The sequence below is a fragment of the Amblyomma americanum genome, chromosome 3 (assembly GCF_052857255.1).
Source record: "Amblyomma americanum isolate KBUSLIRL-KWMA chromosome 3, ASM5285725v1, whole genome shotgun sequence".
NCBI lineage: Eukaryota > Metazoa > Arthropoda > Arachnida > Ixodida > Ixodidae > Amblyomma > Amblyomma americanum.
The window spans coordinates 210,548,822-210,568,887 of record NC_135499.1 but is presented as its reverse complement, the minus strand read 5'-3'; the positions used below and the strand labels follow the sequence as shown (position 1 = coordinate 210,568,887).

Below are 20,066 nucleotides of genomic sequence, written 5' to 3'. Positions count from 1 at the left end.
AGAGCAGCACCTTTTAGCAGCGTTACTTGGTTGCAGTCAGTGGACAGATTTAACATATAAACTGAGCTTTAAAGACATTGTGATGCTCCCTTTATTCTCAATGAGAAAAGAACTGAAAGCATGAGCACTTTTCAACCTATTATTATCAGGCTCCTTTAAAACCGAACATGTTTTAAACCTAAAGAAAACGATAGTTTTACATGCCTAAGAGACAAACATCTCATATCGGCAACCTCACCAGACCAATTTCTACTTTCTGGCTGCACATATGCACCTCAAACATTGCATTTAGTACCTCACAAAACTTTCTGCAACCATCTAAACCAATTTTTTTGTACAGTTCAGAACCTGGCTAAATGTTCTACTAGTTTCATTAGCTATTTTTCCGGCACTCTTGCAGATACTCCAATAGCACCAAGATAGGCACACATTTAAGGGGATGCCCGAGAAGGCCTGAGCCCCCCTCCCTCCTCCAATTCTCTTAGCAATGCGCTTGCTGGGCTTGTACCATCCACCACTCCCCTTCCTCTCATTGCAATTACCATGAGCCCCAACGGAGAAAAAAAATAATCTGGCTATGTGCTTAAGATGAAAAAAATACCTGCGACTCTAATCTCGATACGAAAAAATTTATCTACTTTTCATTCTTTTTGGAACAAAGCAATTTTGCAGGTGCTTTAATCCCATTTCTGTTGTTCCCATTGCTTTGAATGTTGCCTTTTTACTGCAAAAACATCAAAGAAGGCTGAGGCATATTCGCAACATGGCTTGCTAGGTTAGGCCATTTCTGTCAACAGCTGAATTTTTTTTGTTTGCTATAACCCTTGGGAGACGCTGACACAGGACGACTTTCAACAAACATTTCTGACAGCCTCAAGTATGATGGCCCCAGTACGCCCATTAAGAGCAGACGACGAAACAAAATCAGCACTGCTCTTAACCTGCTTATAATTCACGTACTTCGTAAAATAGGCCTATTTTTTCTATATAATTAAGCTCTTCTTTCTATACACATAGTGCAACAACTATATTTCCACATGTGTAAAGCTATACACACAGCAGTCTCACTTCCAAGGTGTGCAACACAGTTCATATTATACAAATGGCTCCTTCCAGCATCCTTAAGCATATCAAAATACTTGCAAAAAATGTACACCCTGTGCCAAGTTGTTTTTTGGATTTCTGAAGAGAAGGCACATAACTGTGTGATTTTTACCACACCAAGAGTTGGCATAATAAAAGTACCTGTATCATACAATGCAGGCAACAAGTTTTCTACATATTGTACAATCGTTGGCTCCTAAAATGTTTTAAATAATAAACGAAATGCATAAAACAGAACTCTCACAAACTGATAATTCCGACCATCTAAAGCCACACCAAACACTGGGTAAGTATCGCAGCCACCACGTGTAGCTTGTCGTGCAAAAGAGAGAAAACAGCAAAAATAAAAAGTGCACATCCCCCACCAAAAACAATGTGCCAGGCAACAACAAGCCACTCCAACTTGAGCAATGCAACATCACATTTTGCAGCAGTCACATTCATAAATCCAATCCACGCTTATGGTGAAACTCTCACTTTCTCAACTGCACTGCTCCATCATGAATTTCCTGCTTGTAGACAAGTATGTAGAGCACGTAGAACGATGGCACGAGCACAGCAACAATCACCACAATTGCAATTATTCCACCCCACCCAATGCCGCAGTCAGCACCACTCGACATGTCATCCTGTGCATGCAGTGAGTGTTTGTCAGCAGTGGCATCCTCCTCAAGTCCGTCGATTTGCATGCCACCGTCTCCTGCCCCTTGCTGTTGCAATGCTGCCTGCACTTTATGATCAAGGTTTTTCCAGTAACGGATAGCCTTGTCCGGAGGCGATTCTGTGCCATCGCTAGCCACAGAAATGGTGTCGTCAGTGGGTACACAGGTGTCAACAAGCTGTCCAGTTGCGACATGGATGCGATCAGGTACCTTGAGCACACTGAGAGCAAAGAAGTCCTGGTCACTTAAAAGGTTGTTCAGGTGCCGCAAGGCGCCAACCTGGAACAGAAATAAAGAGCTGTGACATGCCATTTATGAGAATTTCTTCACATTGACTCACTTAGCTGGTTGTTGGACTCATGTAAAAGTGCAATCCGGATGACGTAACACATGCAAATAGCAATTTTGTGCTCACTGGTTGCTGAGAGAAATAAATTATGCAAACTAATAACTTGCCTGCCTTCTAATAGTGTTCAATTATTTTCAAGTGATCATTGCTGTAACAAGCCTTATCTACTACTATCTGCATGCATGGCAAATAAATTCTGAAGTAATGCACTAGGCAGTCTCACCCCTTATCCCACACTATTTCTTTCTTTATTAAAAATGCCACACGATTTTATAGTTTTATAAAGGTTGCGAAACTCGAGAAAAATCTGTGCAGACAATTTGTCAATGCTTGCGATTTAAAAGCATCAGTTAATGCCAGAGTAAAATGACACTCAGCTCTAGAAGAAATACCTCGGACGCAGTGATATATTGCGGCGCCGAGCTCAGACCTCTGTGTCGATCTCGTTCGCAGGCTGCCATATGCGTGGCCCTCGGCAAGTGGTCAACATAGCACTTGTAATTACTTTCGCACACATTGAATGCGCTGCTCCGCAGTAGACGACTACCATGTGTAACTTAATTTTCACACGACAGAAAAGCGAAGAACCTAAGGCGATCTAAAGTAATGGTTACATAAAAAGAAAGCAGCGAAGCTTACCGTACACCCATAGCGGAGTGCCAAGCCCTGCAATGTTTCACCTTCAACGATGCGATGCTCAAACACTGCCTGAAGTGGTGCCTTTCGAACCGCAAGCTTGTTCCTGTCGCCCGAATCCCTGGAACCGTTTTGGGTTCCACGAAGTCTCAGTTCGGTCGCATCGTCCCGGGCGCCAAGTTCATCGGAAGCTACATCATCTCCGTCGGCGAAGATAAACGCTTGTTGTTCGTCGCCTTCGGAATTAGTCCTTAGGCGCCCCCGGTGATAGCGCGGGCCGCGAACACGGCTATTTGGCTTGGTCAGTGACCATCTTTTGGGAAGGGACACCATGGTAAAGAGAAAGCCAACAGGACAACCATCATCGTGCCTCAAGTTCACTTCCCGCTACAGTGTTCATGCGGACTGCGCACGAAACCCAAACACTGCACGGCATTAACCGGGAATGTGGATCAAAAGGCAGCATTGCAAGATCGGAGGGAAACGAGCAATAGATCTTTTGGCGCTACGACCACACGGAACAGAGTCCACCACTGGCACAGCCTTCGGACGGTTCCACGGGGCTGATAGCTGCAGTACAGTGAACGAACTGTAGCGCTGTAGCTGGTAGGTCCAGACGGCCGGCTTGTGATTGGCTTGGCAGTGCTTGCAACCGCTTGCAACGTGACGTGACAACATGTACACCGACATCCACCTAAATTGTGTTCATACGCACATTCTTGACCGTTGGTAACAACAAAACTCAGTAACATTTAGTTTCCACTAATCAGCAGCATGTTGTTTACAGGTATCGTTGACAACCGTCGTTGATGTTGCTTTGGTGCGTTACTTTTTCGTCTCTGGGATTACGCTTTTTTTTTTTTTTTTGCGCGGTTGCAGCTCGAACGTGTAGCACAAATTCACTCTTTCTTCCTGACACTACGTACTAATTATATAAATTTCATCTATTAGCTCCTGTACTGTAAACTTTCAGTTTCATGTTGTCCAATCTGTAAACAAAACTTTTTTTTAACAAATTTTAGGGTCAAGTTTAGTCTAAAAATAATAAATTGCTGGCCACCACACACGGACGTGACGTCAATTTTGTGCGTTTCGCTTCCGTCCTTTTCGTGTGGAAGCCGAAAGCTTCTGGTTCGGTTGTTCCATAATCGCGACACATCAAAGGTAAATATTGGTGAAATTACCGTTTTGTTGCTCACATCGTCATCCTTATTTAGTCATTTGATGGTTGTCGCACTCATTTGTCCTAGAAGTAGTATTTACATTGCGTATTTTTTTGGATGAAGTGTTCGTTGATGGCACGGCAAGCATGATTGGTGTTGCGGTTGAGAAGCTGCTTTTACCTAGACGGTTCCTTGCTGTTAATGTTTCGTGGTGACATGATCTGACCTATTCGTGGCTCAACTTTCTGGTGCGCAGGTCGTGATGGGGCGGTACTCTGTCGACCCGGATAATGCAACTAAGTGTATGTATCTTTCCTACTGTGGAATGGCTATCGGCGTACTATTGCCCCGGTGTACTATTGCCCGATGTGGATTTTTCTGCATTTACTCGGTCGCTTTGTGTGCACAGTGTGAAAGTGCTACTGTTGTTTCTCATTTCAGCGTGCAAGGCACGGGGTTCGAACCTTCGGGTGCACTTCAAGGTTCGGTTTCTTGTTCTAGCTCACCTCAGCTGCATGCTTAGCGAACACTGCAGTGGTCATAAAATAATATCACGCTTCGTTTTGAGCTTTAGTGCGAACTAGACTTGACAGAACAATTCTGCTGTAGCTTTATCGACCAAGTAATTTACTCTTGGATTTTGCGCTGAATGCAGAACACCCGTGAGACGGCGCAGGCGATCAAGCACATGCCGCTCCGTCGGGCTCAGCGCTATCTCAAGAACGTCATCGCCAAGAAGGAAATCGTGCCTTTCCGGCGTTTCAATGGTGGCGTGGGCAGGAAAGCTCAGGTAAGCATCAGGCTTCACTGTCTGATTGTGCTTTGGGTGCCGAATTTACATCACGCTGTTTGCTTGCGGCTTGCTGGTGACATGACAGCTGCCACAGCAGCACCAGTAGTGTTCACAGCGAAGATCTCATCGCTGATGTCGCGCGAAGTCTGAGCTCTTTGATTGTTATTGCGGTAAAACTGAACAGTGACCCAAGAGTATGAATGGAGGGTAGAGACCAAGTGTTTTTTCCTCTTTGTTATGATGCTTTAGCCCTGTTCACCCTGTAGGTAGTCCATAATTCAATATCGTCTCTCTTGCTGTTTCGGTATCAAAACCTAAATGATGACTTAATGTGAAAGGTGCGTTTAGGTCATGCGAGGTGCAAAGAAACCTACCGTATAATTGCTGATACTCTATTAATTGAATGCAGCACCGAAGCTAGCCTGCGTCAATAGCTGGAATGAGAACGAATGATGAAGCAGCGATTATATTGGTGTTTCTGATGCTTGTGTGACCCAAACTAGCCTTTGACATCACAGCCATCACCTGGTTGATAGAAACCGTAACAGCATGAGAAGAAATTCAATTGTGAATCATTTAGTGGCTGTAGGCGAATACCATGTTGTGATTCATGTGTACTTATGTCTGTGCAGCATTACAGGGAAGAAAACATGCAACTAAATTTAGACATCTATTCTCCTTTATGGTGCGAACATTACAACCGCTTTTAGTACCAGCTCGTGATTTGCACGAGGGGTTTCACTGGTACCAAGTGTGTTTGCGTGGTTCACTAGCCTACACCGTGTTTGTTCTCAACTGCGCTGCCTTATGTCTGCTCTGAACGTGCACTTTACATATACAGATGCGACCAAATGATTAACAGTACCGTGTGGTCGTACCTGTAACAGTTTACAACCTGTTAAGAAAAAAGCATGTTTTCACTTCACTGCAGACAAGTTGTATCTGAATTTAATCGCGCTGTACACATGGAGCAGTAAGCGGCTTGCATATTGCAGACGCCGCAATTGCTAGGTGCACGGTACAGGCCGCGAGCTGTGAGAGGGCCGTAAGGCCTTAATAAATCCTGTTAGTATTAAATAGATCTGTGTGAATGCATTTGCCGTACTTTTAACGGATTTTTTTTTTATGATACAAGTACTTTTCGTGGCCCCTGCTAAGATTTGTATATTGAGTCTACTGTACCTGGGCCTTGGCAGAGACCCGCCACTTTCGGTGAAGCACTCTATCCTCTGTTTTTAATTTTGCCATGTTATTCAAGAACACAGAATAGGCCATCATTGTGCACCAACAGTTTTTGGCACTGATAGTGTTTTTCACATCTCGTACCGTAACCACATAAAGAGGGTTAGAGCTCCATGGTCGGGAAAAGGATGTCAGCCGATGAGGTACGCCTTTAGATGTACAGCAATCTGGGTGGAGGTGTGCGCTTCGAATAATTGTCGCAAGTGCCTTTTTACTGCAGTATTTCTGGCACAAGCAAGGTGCAGTGCGCAACCAGTGCATGTCGGGTCTCCTCCCAACGGTGTCATTTGGATTTTGTGCAGGCGAAGGCCTTTGGCTGCACTCAGGGCCGCTGGCCTAAGAAGAGTGCCGAGTTTTTGTGGCAGCTTCTGCGCAATGCGGAGAGCAACGCCGACTACAAGGGCCTAGATGTTGACCGCCTTGTCATCGACCACATCCAGGTCAACAGGGCGCCCAAGATGCGCAGGCGCACCTACCGTGCCCATGGACGTATCAACCGTAAGAGGACCATTCTTGCTGTTTTTGTGGGCATAGGAATTTAGTGGTGGTGTTGTGCGTTTGCAAAACCTGCCTTCAGTGACTGGGCTGGAGGCAGCTGTTTAAACTTTGTCTTGTTTGGTGGGGGGGGGGGGGGGGGTGGCCACCGGCATCACCTATTTCCTGACACTGTGGTTAATTATACTGCAATTTCGAAAGAGGCATTTCACAGGGCGAAAATAAAGATGGTTGAACAGTAAAAACACATTGAATGCAGTAAAAGCATAATAATTCAGTCTTCAAGGGGTCAGAAGAAGTTGTTTGAATTAACCAAAAGTTCTAATTGAGTGGTCCTAAAAAAAACTGCAGGAAACCATTTACATCACAGTAGTTTTATCTAATGAACACCTGGACGATTGTTGTCTACAGTTTAGGTAGCGACAGCGATTGTTCGCAGTTTCGTCGAGTGCTTTGTTTGTGCTCACAGTCTGGAATGTTGAAGAATTATCCAAAATCGTAAAGGCCTTAGCGGCCCTTTTTGCAGTGTGACGCAGCAGTGCCTCTTAACAAGCTGCTTCATTGTGCTTAGAGAATGCTTCACTGCATGAACTGTGAACAAGGGGTAGAATGGTCAAGACAAAAAAATAAAATTGCCTAGCCCATTGACTGTGAAAGTGCATTTCATATTATATTGCAGAAGCTTGAGTGAATAAACATTTGGCCTGTAAGTTCACTCCGATTTAGACCTTTCAGGGTCTATAGTCTGCAGTATTGTCTACTTTGTGCCTCTTGGAAGAGGTCTTGGTTGCATCATTGCTCAACTTCAGCTTTTTCTGGTCCTTCCCAAGGCTCTATTGAAGACAGCTGCCTGCACTGTAGCCTGTTTTGATTGAAGACCTCACTCAAATTTTGATTCTTGACATCAGTGCACCTTTCTGCCAAGTCATTGCCACCTACTCGAGAAAACACTGGCTCCAGGGCTGTGCAAACAGATTTTGGAAAAGCTCCTTTGTGTGCAGAGTGCTGTGACTGTCTGGATGCAAAGTGTGGTCGGGAGCACTGTATGTTGAAGGTGTGTGACGAAGTGTGGCTTGCACTGCCTTCCTCATTTCTGGCACATCACAAGTATGGTGGTGAAAGACATACTCGTAGTAGCTTGTGATTTTTATCATGTCTTGCGTAAATTTACTTCTGGCCCTCATGTATTTCACTCTGGGCCTTCTTGTCAACCAAGCTTTGCAAGGCAGTGCTTATACACTTGTGCACATGATTAGGCAGTCCTTGCTTTGAATGGGGACAAACCCATAGCTGTCTTTCTTTGAAGGCATGGAAGGTATGCATGTCTCTGCCAGACAGCACTGTTTGTAGTGCAGCCCATTCTTTGAGAGAGAAAATTTGGAACATAAGGCTAGCCTCCACCTCCATGCGTCCTACATTGCAGTCAGTGTTCCTCTGGTACTCGTGCTCTGCCGTCCAGTCTGTGTAGCCCTTATCCGAGCAAAGGTTTGGGACCAATTGTACACCGAAGACAAAAGTTAGAGAGCACCACATGATCAGTCGTGAAGCTAGCTTAAATTTCAATGATACACCCCACTAAAATATGGTGGCCATTCCCTGGTCATCCCTGTGCTCTCGAAAATGACATCAATGTTTTTACGAGGCTGCAAGAAGTCTGTGTGCAGGTCGTTGATAGTATCCACACTAACCCTTCAGTGGCTGCTACAATCTTTTAGACCTCATTTTTCTTGGGTTCACTTCAATGTTGTTGTGGTGGAGGCCTCTGTGCTGTTCATCCCTGGCACAGAAATCTGACAGGGCAGTGACTCCCGTTTCCTTGGATGCTTTTCAAAGTCCTGATGTCGGCCTCAGAAAGAGTGTTCTTGGTAGATCCTTCAATCCTTGACAGTTAAAAATGCTCCACATGATGGTCGCACTTGAGCACATCATTTTCAGCGTTACGGCCAGACCATACTGCCTGTCAGACTAGTTCACATTGAGCACTGCCAGCCTGCCCTTTCATGAATAAGATGTCCCGACATCATACTAAGCAACTTAATACGGCGCTTTCTCTTCCCGTACGCATGACGTGTTGTCGTCAAAAGGTGCGTCTCCCCTTATCAGTTCCTTTATGCTCGGAAAAGTATGTGACATAGGAAACTGAAAAAAAAAAAAGAATCCAGTCAAGGCTTTCTGTTTCAACCATTCGAGTACAGCGGTGCTTACCCAAGTGCTCTTGAGGACTTTGAAATCACCAAAATGAGATAGGCTATTCTGCACTCAAACTACAAGAAGCAAAATGTTTGCTCCCCGCAGTTTGCATCTTTGTGCGCATTATTATTTTCACTCACCAGTTAGCGCTGACTTTCCACATTGCCAGTTGTGAGTGCCGTTTTTTTCTTATTGAGATTTTACAGCAGGTTGACTGTTATTGTTCAGGGGATAGCGGTGGAAAGACATGCTTTTAAGAGTAGTGTTGTGCGGGTGCCCTGCCAAACGTTTAAAAATTGCCTGAGGTTGCATTTTGCTGAATTTTTCCACCTTAGTGCACTCATTCAAAGCCTGTGCTACTGCTTGCAGCCTACATGAGCAGCCCTTGCCATATCGAGGTCATCTTGAGCGAGAAGGAGCAGGTCGTCGCTGCGCCGTCCCCAGAGGAAGATGCACCCAAGAAGAAGCAGTCCAAGAAGAAAATGGCACGACAGAAGCTGATGCAGAGGGACTGAGCCCCTTCCACTCCTGTATAATAAGGATTAAAAACTTGCGGCCAAGTGGGCATTTTGTCTAGTGGTGCCTTACTGTGCACATCATTGTTTCCTGGCTGCTGTGGGATGTCGGTGCACAGCCCACCCCGGAACCCCAGGTGGTCAAAATTTCCGGAGCCCTTCACTTACAGCGTCCCTCATGGCCTGAGCCGCTTTGGGATGTTAAACCCGATAAACCAAACCATTGTTATCTTGCAATGCTGGCATTCACTTCTAAAATTCTAGATGAGTCAAGCATATAAGGAAAACGTGCTCTTTGAAGTGACCAATGACTTTCTGGCTATAAAATAACTACCCTTGTCGGCACATTCCTGTTTATTTCAGTCTAATGGCACTTTTTGGCTTTTGTTTCATTTTTAAAGCTGAAATGCCAGCGTATGTATTGAGTTAAGGGTAGGAAGATAATTGGTGTTTAATGTCCCTAAACTGCACTTGGGCCATGAACAGCCTTGCAGTGGAGGTCTCCAAGTCAATTCTGACCACTGCCATGCTACACTTCGCAGCACACGTTATTTTGCAGTGTTGGCGGTAACATGCTCATTACCATTTCGGAACTGTAACGGGGGCGTACTTCCGTTAACATTTTTCAATAACGTGAGGTATCGCGTTACTAGTTACTTTATTCCAATTGTGGTCCCCATCCGCCCCCTTTTTTATAGAAAGAAAGCTCAGAGCATTTAAAGTGATGTTGCACATAAACAAAACATACACGTGCTCTCGACAGACCTTGTTGTGGCTTGCATGCGCCAGCCAGAAAACACCTGCCCTTGACGACGCACCCAACTAAAAGAATACCCATAAAGCACGCATTCACACACTTGCCTTCACAAACCTCCCCTTCGCACAGCTCGAGTGGAAGCATGCTGAGCATTTTGGAGCATCACATTTTTCAAAATTGCTGTAAATTTTTCGAGAGCTCGGCAATAATTTTTTTGTGAATTTAGAATTGATGTGCCGTTATGTGTTTATGATGTTACATTCAGAAAATGGCTTCACCTTGTGCCACAGAGTTCTAAGTAGGATGCAACTGAAACAGCAGTTCGTTACACTGGGTCGCTGTCCGATGCGTCCTGTATTACTCCGGTAGCCAAATATTAAGTGTTGGCTATATCAAATAATTTACGTAACAAAATTCTAAAGCTCATATTTTCTTGTTCTTGTAATAAGCTTCTAGTTTAAGTAATGAGAAACGTTTAAGCGGCAGACTACTTTTTCGTTGTGGAGGAATTCTGTGTGCGGTGACCGAATATGGGCGAGCTTCACTGCCGACTTAAGTTGTATGCTCCTGCACATTTGTGCAAAGTATTCTTGTTAAATCAGGATTTCAGCTAAAATCGTTTTTTGGGTTAGAAGTTTTATAAATGTGAAATATGAGCTTTATAAAATTGTTATCGTGAGTTGTTGCAGCGAAGACGCACTGAATAAAATTTATGGCCATGTAGTAACGGCAAAGTAACGTGCGGTACTTTTTTTTCGGTAACTTGTTACCTTCTTTTGTAGCGAACTTAGGGCGGTAATGCGTTCTTTTTTTTAATGTAACGAGTAACATATTTAGTTACGTTTTTTCGGTAATGCCTACAACACTGGTATTTTGCCTCCATCAAAATGTGGCCGGGATTTGAGCCTGTTCGGCTCGGCAGCCAAAGCCATTTAGCCACTGTGTCTTGCCAGACGATACCGTGGCTTTGACATAGGATAGTTAACATAAGTCTAACCTAGTGTAAAAGGTCTAACCCGGGTTATTTAGCAATGGAGCTGTAAGAATAAATCAGTTTAGCTGGCCAAAGGATTCCTCTATCCTGCAGTCATTTTTATTGCAGTGAACTTCCGACCATGTAAGACACCTTCCAGTTTACTGGCAAACCAGAATCGGATAGCCTGTGAAATTGGGTTATGAGGCTTTTTGGAAGGAGTGCATGTTTGATATTTCAGACTAGAACGCAACCAAAAATGCAGTTTCAGAACCTAGTCTGTTCATCAGGTCTGACTGCGGGGGAGTTTAGGCTTGCCTCTCTGAGCACTCGTTTGGTCAGCTGCCGGGTCACACCGTGGATGTGAGGGGGGGAGGGAAGGATAACAAGGGTGTGGTTGTTTTAATTTCATTATTTTGAAAAGTCAAAATCTCCATTACGAAGCTACTAGCGGCATTGATGGAAGGAAGGTTTGCAACCAAGTGTTGTCTATAATTGGTCGAACAATGCATTAAGAGACAGATTCGAGTCTGTTCACCCTTGCTTGAAGGTGAACGCTGGAAATAGATTTAGCACTCCACTGTGCGCGAGGTAAGTGCATTATCTTTATAACTGGTACTTTTTAACGCGACAGTGTTAAAAGGCCCCGTTCACAAGAAAACCTGTTTTCAGCACCGGCGTTGTGAGCGGAGAATCACGGGCATCGCTCTGGCAGGTCGCGTGACCTTGCGGCGTCATCACAACATGCCCACCGTGGCAGGCGGCAGTTAAAGGGCCACAGAAAGGGGTTTTGAGCTTGGCTTTAAAATGCTTTCACTAAGTAGAGTACAGGCTACCGAGCGTACATGCCTCGTACGAGACCTCAAAAGCGAGCGGGAAATTTACAATACATTTTTAAAAATACCCGCTTTCGGACCTCGCGGCGGCGCGCAGTGCCGGGCTTTCGCACGAAAACCTGGCAGACGACGTCACGTCTTGCTAATGACGTCAGCATCCGGGAGTAATCATTGGTTCACAGCGCCAAATTCTTTCAGACGTCACGCGCTACCGCGGCCGAGGCCACTCCGCGCGCGCCGCAGCCGGCAGAGGCAACGTTAATAAACGTTGGGCGGAGGAGCACCGCCGTTTTGGCGTGCGAGATGAGAGGGAAAGACGCGGAAGTTCAAATTTTGTCTGCATATAACTCAGCTTCCACAAAACGCATTGAAATAATTCTTGCTGCGATATAATTATGAACCGTCGTCTTTTAACATCCCAGACATATCGCACCTTTATTGAGACCCCCTTTCTGGGTCCCTTTAATGATTGGTCGCTCGGGAAGACCAAACGGCCGTAAAAGGCGCAGCGCTGGGAGCACCTCCAATCGCTGGACAGTGGCGCATCGCGTATACTACTTTCCCATCCAATTTCATCGAGTAGGGTGTGCACTTCATGCAGGTGCCTCGATGCGCGCGCTCCTCACCGCGCAATGCAGCGCGCGCATCGAGGCACCTTATGTGCACTTGTTATCGGGCGTCATAGATAGGCTGCGTTGAATGTGTTGTGGTCGTCGAATGCTACAGAAGTGCGCAATGTGTACAGAACCAATGGTTAAAAAGCTATTTGCTTGCGTGTTTTCTTATTTCAAATTATGCGCGTATTGACGCTGTTTCGGTTTCATCAGCCGAACGATATGGCTGTGACGTGTAGTTGGCATTTAGGTCACGTGAGACACAACAAAAATAGCAATATAAACGCGTATACGTAGTTGTAATCCGCTACAACACTTTAAACAGTCTGTTTAAAAACCAGTGCCTCACGTGACCTAAAAGAAAAAAGACATCGTTCGGTTGATGAAGCCGAAACAACGTCAAGAATAAATTCAGTTATAATTTTTTAGCGGTCGTAGGCCAATACCACACGGTGATCCATGTATTCTAACATCTACCGCATCATTTGAAAGAAGAAAACGCCGCAACTAAAATTAGGTGTCTATAGTCCTCAAAATGAGACTTCGGTTTTGTCGGTGCGATTCCTGTGTTGAAGGAAGGAAGATAGAGATTCTGCCAAATGATGAGGTAAGGCATTTAAGTCGGCAGGGACAGTTATGTTTGTAATATTTCTTTATGTCTGCATGTACACGTCAAGGATTTTCACCCCTCAGCCACGTCCTGCGGACATGGACTACGTGCTTCACAAATCGGCATGCACAGCCGCTTGCTGCATAATTGCAGCTATCGTGTGCGTCACGGTTATTGTGGGAGTTTACAGCGTCAGTACGCCAGGTAACTACAGTTAAACGAGTTAAACCATTCCGAACTAATATGCAGTTGTGCACCTTGCAGGAAATTTCACCGAGGAAGCGCGCGGAGTCAAGCCTACAGTGATGAGCATCTTTGAAGCAGACAGAATTTTGGGTTTCTTCAATGAAAGTATACATTTTGAGGATTAAATCAATTAAATACACATCACAGTTGACACGTAATTTGTACGTTCTCAAGAGCTAACACATAGAAGCCAGAACCATAGTATGTGTGACAGTTCCACACGAGGCATTGTGGAACCGAGCTGTATTATAGCACTGCCAGGCACGGAGGAACTACATTGCACTAGTTCACTATAGAGGAACCATGCTGGTCGCACTGCGTGTCTGGACGCCGTCAAACCTGCAAGCACATTTTGCAAAACATTGTGTGTTCGTGGAAATTGTACACTGCATAGAAATCATGAAGATAGTGTTCCCGCCGGTTGTCATTCAAGAGCTGAAGAGGGGGTTTGAATACAACGGCTGTTCACTGTACAACGGCTGACATTGCCTGACAGATTCAACAGTTCAGTTTCAGCGTTTCAGCAGTTTCAGTGGTTTTAGCGCTGCATGTGCCGCCAGTGCCGCTTTAGCGCGGCTGAATAGCTGTTTACGCAAATTTTCCGCACAAGCTAATTGTGGACCATTTTTTTTCCCGTTGTTCACCGAAGAAACAGTAAAAAGCAGATTAGATGTTATGAACCACAGATCTGAGATAAATTGCAACTTACTCAAAACAACTCATGCTTATCGCACCTTGCAACGACTTCACTCATTACCAATAAGTTGCGGGAAAGTATTTATGGGAATTTTTTATAAACATACATTCAACACATTTTTTCCTTGCCTTTGGCGGTCGAGCCCGGAGCGACAATGTCGGCTGGCAACAAGGCAAATGCTACGGTGGCGACTTCTGGCCGCTGTTTTATGCGAGAGATAATTTTTTCTTGTTGCTTTATCAACTACAACCGCAAACTTGTAGACTGTGCTCGGCACGGCGGAGTCGTAACGTTCGCATTTTTGTATGCTGCGCGAAGGAAGCGGCTAACATGAGCCGAAACCCTGGCAAAAACAAATTAAACCTCAAGCTTCCGCCGGGCTCCATAGAGCCTCTAGATCACTCGGGATCCGATCCGACAAACGAGTAAGTAAAAGCGATGCCACCCGAGGCACCCAACTTGACCTTTCAAATGCACCACTCTCTGCGTCAGTGATTGACAGAACCTCAGCTTCACCGGCTCATTGTCTAGTCAAATTTTACATTTCTATTTGTCCGGCGCTTCTGTTTGAGCTAAACTATAGACCCGCGCGGCCTAGTCTCGCTCGTTCACTGCGACTCGAGGCCCGACTGTTTTGTGGCGCTTCGACAGGCATTCCGGATGACAGCCAGTCTACGCTGTTGTGTCTTGCATTCGTTTGTTTGTCGTCGGCCGTAACGTAAACATGCCTCTTCGCACCTCTGTGGCAGTATAGCTCCACCTGCCGCATGCGTTCGTCGGATTGTAGTGGGCCGGCTTTCGTGAGCAATTTCGTGATAGGGAGTCTCGAATAATCTGTCGGTGTTCTGCCTTGATACTGGGCTGAGGTATGTGCCGCTCCTCTTAGAGGCACGTGTCTTGCCTTTTCGTTTGTTTGCGTTTTCAGCGGGAATCGAGGGCTATTGGAGGCGACACGCGTCACTGGCGGCGGCGGGAATAATTTGCCTGGAACGAGCGTCGCGACTCCGCAGGCGCGGTTCTTTGTACGAAACACGCCAAGTGCCAAGGATCGCGGTGTGCGTGGTCCGTCAAAAGGGGCGACCTCGCCTGCAAAAGCCGGCGGACCGGGTTCTCGCGTAACGCCCAAGACGTGTAGTCGTCTCGCAATATGGGTGTAGCTCTTGCGGAGGTGCTTTCGGTGCGGTCTAGACAGGTGACTCGCGAGCTGCGAGCGTAACGGTACAGCGCGCCGAGAGCCGAGAATGTTTTTGGTTTATAGCGCATTTCTGTGGGTGTTAACAAGGTCAATCTGCTGTGCTTGCGTAAGCGGGAGCTGCTTGAAAGGGAAGGCCTTCGGTGGTTTAATTTTCATATCTAGTTTGCGAAAGAAACGCTACGCGTCGTGGTACCAAAAGTTTTTTAAATATCACAATGAAAAAAAGTACATCCGAGGCAAACTTTTAATACTTCACTTGTTAAGCTAAATATAGTCATCTGTGTTAAGTGCGTGCAAGCGCAGCTATGTGTTAAAATTGCTGTCAACACTTGGTTTCACTCAGCATCAGAACAGAAAGCACAGATGTGGGCACTTGGGGCCCTTGAATACAAAATGAACAGTCGATCCTTGGGTTCATTTATTAGTATATTGCAGTTAGTAGGATGCATACTGAGGCAACAGATAGTCAAAAGATTGGAAATATGCGTCTCTGGTTTGATGTGATGTCACTTGTCCTTTGAGAAAATTTCGCCAGCCATACTAAAATAGAAGTTATTTTTCCATAGTGGCCTGCAGATCAGTGGACTCTCAGAAGTACTGTTTTTCTTGTGTATTTGTGGTCTAGCTCTTGGATTTGCCTGTAAAACCAGGCTGGGTAAGGGGAAGGGGCTGGGAAGAAGAGCATGCTTGTACTTCTCAGCATTTTGTTTAAATGTTATTTACCATGTGGTTCTTTCTATTATGATTGCTGAATTTTTATCTTCAATTTGCTTTTAAAGTAGCAGTTTGATACTTATGAAGCTGCAATTTTTAAATCTCTGGTCACAATCCTTCAGTGCTACAACTTAACGTGGCTGCAAAGGAAAATTGAAGTTGGCCTAGATTGATAATTGCTCTAATGACAGCCAGGCTACTTTCACTGCAAAAAAAGCTCTTGTGCATTAGAGAAAAAGCAAAATAGTAGGCTGGCATAGCTATCACTAGCTGTTTCCTGTGTTAACTGCAGTGATATTAGGCAACATTCTTTGCTGAATGGAATAGAGAATGAAGGATTATATGCCAAAATAATTTTCCAACTATGTATCGCTACTGTTATTGCATTGTTCTCACCCAAAGAAGGCAGAAAAACTAAAGGAGAAAAATTAACTGAAGTAAACCCTTAACATTAGATGCCATCCCCGTCACAAATTTGATCAAAGGAGTGGAGAAAAAAAATGTTAGAACTGCAATTCCAAGTCTCTCGGCAATTTGATTGTGCTTTTCACCCAAACAAATGTTAAGAGAGTAACAAAGGGCTGAGCTATTAAAGGTAACTAAGAAAAAAAACAACTTTATGGAGTTGTCCGCAGTGGTCCTTTAAAACCTGGCTCTAATTGAAGAATTTAGTGAACCGCAAATTTAGCTACTTGGGGAGAGGAAAAAGTGGAGACATTTCTCAGGATTTATTTGTGCACTGAAGATGAATTACTGCTTTAAATGCAACTGTGTGGTAAATATTCTTCAAAAGCATGAGGGTATTTTATGGCTGTGGAATAGTATATCCTAGTTGTGGCCTCTGCTGGTTCCTAGACTAGGGCACTGCATAGGCATGAGGCCCGGTCTGGGTCTGGCCAGCACCGGCATTGACCCGGTTAACCCAGTCAACTGGATTAGGTGATAGGAGGCGTTTAGCACTGCCCTAAAATGAGTACTGGAAACGTCAAGAAAGTTGCTGTCATATGTACCTAGAAATAAGGAAAATGTAAAGGGGAAAAGATTATTAGTGCCCGTTTAAAAAATATAAAAAAGATGCTATGCAAGGAAATAAGATTTGAAATTAGGATACATGAGCACTTCTTGGTGTTTCATCAGGCGGTATTTATTTGGAGCTTTTTAGAATTTGGGAGCATGCGCTACCACTTTGTAGTGACCAGACTCGACCCAGGCTCGGCCCAAGCTTGGAAGAAACTTATGCTATTCGATACGTGGGCAGGACCAGGTCTGGGCCTGTCCGAAAGCCCAGGCCCAGCCCGAGCGCAGAACGAATCTGGAGCTACGCATTGCATGCACGGTCCAGGGGTTGGCTTGGGCTTGGGCCCAGTCTTTTGATTAGGCCTGGGCCCGTGCAGTGCTCCAGCCATGGCTGTGAACAGTATGGGTTGAAAGTACCTTTAAAGTGCATGAGAGCTTTGGCATTTTTATTTTGCATTTATCTTACCTCAAGAAACACCAGAAACTATCTTGCGTAGAGCCATGTAGACTGACTTGGAAGTAGGAGTTGAATTTAAGCATAACGTGTCACTAAATTGTGGGTTGGCTTCTCCATTTTGCTTTTGTATAGAGTTTGCTAGGCTATAATATTTGCCAAGGGTCCTGCTTTAGTGCTGAATTTTTTTAGCAGCTTCCTAAACAACTATGCTCACATTACATTAAGATAAGTACTTCTGCAATGACGTCTGCAAGGTTTGCCTTTCGCATGTAGCTGCAGTGCACACTGCCATTTAAATAAAAGATTTATACTCCATGCCATATGTCAAATCTGGTTGCTTTTTGGCATTTTATGTACATAGATAATTCTACGTAGCAAGGTACTTGCTCTTTCTTCAGTAATTGTTTTGCCCAACTATTTGATTTGTGATTTGTGAGACTGAAAGAATTCATGTATGTTGAATAATGATTACTAGACTATTGTGTACTGAAGTAGGACCCTGGCCTATGATGTACTCTCTACTGGGATTAATTTGTCACCTGGAGTCCTTTAACACGCACTGTAATCGGTGTACGTGGGTGTATTTGCATTTTGTCTCTATTAAAATATGGTCTGTGCGGCCGGCATCATACATTAATATAAATTAGAGTGAAAGAAAAAGAAGTAGTTAACTATTGATGTTTGTTGTTCTTAGATATATCAGTGCAGAGAAAAAGAAGTTGTTTATCACACAAGATCAAGGTAAATGAAATATATTGATTAGACCTGAATTAATCATGGGCTAACGGTCTTTTGTGCACTACTAAACATTACCTACAATATGGTGTAAGAATTTCTTGTGTACATAATACATTGTCACTTAGTAGGTGGGACTGTTACTTTTCAGTGTCAGTACCTATTAAGGGACATCTCTAGGAACTTAGAAAATAACAATTTGTTAGACTTGTGCCCTTAAAGCATAAAGGAAAGTTGGTGTCAACACAATTGAAAAGCAATGTTGTTGGTGAGAAAATTGGATTACATGGTGTTTGGCCGTCTAGTAACTAAGCATGTCATTGTGTGTTGAAATAAATATATTTGAAGGACATCACAGTACATTGTAAAAACACTGCAGGATATGCACTGCATAAGGAATTTAATAATACAAATGTTTTGAAAAGCAAACATGCTGACACTGTGCACCTGTAGTGAAGCTGAAAGAATTAACCTGAGGCACGTGGCAGTGTTATGTAACCAGAACTGCAGATGATTATACCAATTTATGGTCTTTTTAAAGTGAATATCACTATCAGAGTTGGCATGAATAAATTTCTAATTGTTTACAAACTTGCTTTTTCTTCTCTGATTACAGCAAATCGACACAGAACACGAGTATCGAAGACTTGCAAAAGACACTCGAAGGCTTGGACTTGGATGAACAGCAGCGTAAGCGACTGGAGGCGTTTCTGTCCCAGAAACAGAAAGTTGGTGAACTTAGCTGTGATGACTTCGAGAACCTCGGCGAACTGGGCGCTGGTAATGGGGGAGTGGTCACCAAGGTGCTGCATCGACCCAGTGGGTTCATCATGGCCCGAAAGGTGCGCTGATGTGCTTTTGAATGCTGTTCAATGTGCTTTTCTGTGTGGAAAGGATCAATTTGTGTTATGGGCGCGGTGTGTTCCCAAAATCAGTATGTGCCATACCAGTTACTTTGAAATTTGAAGCACACCTATTGCGTATAATTTAACATTTCAGGTAACTAAAATCTTTTATCTAAATAAGCATATTGTTAAAACAGCCAAGCCCAAAGTGCTGAGCAGTGGTAGTATGAGCTGATCACAGTGCAGTGATAGCATCTGCATATCAAATTGACCAACGACTAGATATTAAGGGCTTTGTTTTTGTAGTGCTGTGGAAAAACTTGCCAACCAATGTACCTGTGCCTGCAGTGACTGCTGTGACAATACTATGAGAGTTATTTAAGGGTATTGATCCATGGGCTTTATATAAATGTAATGCATGCTGGAAACACTGGTTATTCCCCGTGATAGCAACTGCATGTCGGTATCATTGAGAAACTAAAAATGAGTGGGAACGGGTTTGAAAGAAATGAGCCTTTCTTAACAGCATGTTTGTCAGAGTGCCGCTTGTTAGCATTTAAGCTTTGCATTAAAATAAAGCATATAGAAAGGCAGCACTTGCTGTTGTGTGAGTTGGTTTGTTTCCATGCTTGCAGGATGCAGCGCAAGAACGGGTGACAGGACGGAGCGCTCCGTCCTGTCTTCCTCCTTGTTTCTTGTGTTTCGTTCATTCCTGCGCTCTGTCCTGCAAGCATATAGAAAGGCAGAGGTGCTAATACAATGAAGCATAACGAACCGACGGTCGCGCGGGTTTCATTCGTTGCATCTGAAATTCATTGCAAGTGGACTTCCCATATTACAGGCAGATATAGTCAGACAAAAGTGGCGTTGGTATTTCTTTAAAAAGTTGCCATGCACGTCTGCTCCTATCACTGCAGTTTTTGAGCTCTCCAGCACAGTCATGCGTTCCTCGCCGGAGCCCGTGCTGACAGTGATCTGCTTCAGGACGTGACATTAACAATCACTAGTGAAGCATCCATGGCAACTGGTGGTTGGTCGGCCCGCTTGTCAGTGATCCTCGATGAATTTTAAAGGACTTAGTGATGAAGCTAGCGCAGTGCACATGCATGCAAAACGTAATGTCTGCTGTACTATATATTAGAATGGGCAAAGAAAAATGAAAGTGCCTGGCGTGGGCTGGGCACTTTTATTTTTCTTTCTTTCTCTTGCCCATTCTAACAT

At 44.4% G+C, this 20,066-nt stretch overlaps 3 protein-coding genes and 1 long non-coding RNA gene across 4 annotated transcripts in view; 3 read left to right on the top strand and 1 right to left on the bottom strand.

Moving 5' to 3' along the window:
• Positions 1–73: 73 nt before the first annotated feature.
• LOC144125985 (lysM and putative peptidoglycan-binding domain-containing protein 3-like) lies at positions 74–3,595 on the bottom strand. The gene is made up of 2 exons (XM_077659833.1): positions 2,755–3,595; positions 74–2,045 (listed from the first exon to the last, which is right to left on the bottom strand). The coding sequence occupies exons 1-2, from the start codon at positions 3,082–3,084 to the stop codon at positions 1,578–1,580; spliced, it is 798 nt and encodes a 265-aa protein (XP_077515959.1). The 5' UTR covers positions 3,085–3,595; the 3' UTR covers positions 74–1,577.
• Positions 3,596–3,806: 211 nt separating this feature from the next.
• On the top strand, positions 3,807–9,199 carry RpL17 (ribosomal protein L17). The gene is made up of 6 exons (XM_077659831.1): positions 3,807–3,915; positions 4,171–4,216; positions 4,356–4,396; positions 4,570–4,704; positions 6,252–6,447; positions 9,004–9,199. The coding sequence occupies exons 2-6, from the start codon at positions 4,177–4,179 to the stop codon at positions 9,147–9,149; spliced, it is 558 nt and encodes a 185-aa protein (XP_077515957.1). The 5' UTR covers positions 3,807–3,915; positions 4,171–4,176; the 3' UTR covers positions 9,150–9,199.
• A 3,643-nt stretch (positions 9,200–12,842) lies between these two features.
• On the top strand, positions 12,843–13,285 carry LOC144123630 (uncharacterized). The gene is made up of 3 exons (XR_013313125.1): positions 12,843–12,936; positions 13,007–13,143; positions 13,204–13,285. It is a non-coding gene; the product is annotated as an uncharacterized LOC144123630 (long non-coding RNA).
• An 812-nt stretch (positions 13,286–14,097) lies between these two features.
• Dsor1 (mitogen-activated protein kinase kinase 1) overlaps positions 14,098–20,066 on the top strand; it is a 34,549-nt gene continuing 28,580 nt past the window's right edge. The window contains exons 1-2 of the mRNA XM_077659830.1: positions 14,098–14,307; positions 18,617–18,842. Coding sequence (XP_077515956.1) covers positions 14,213–14,307; positions 18,617–18,842 — 321 coding nt within the window. The 5' untranslated portion in view covers positions 14,098–14,212. The remainder of the gene's footprint in view (positions 14,308–18,616; positions 18,843–20,066) is intronic.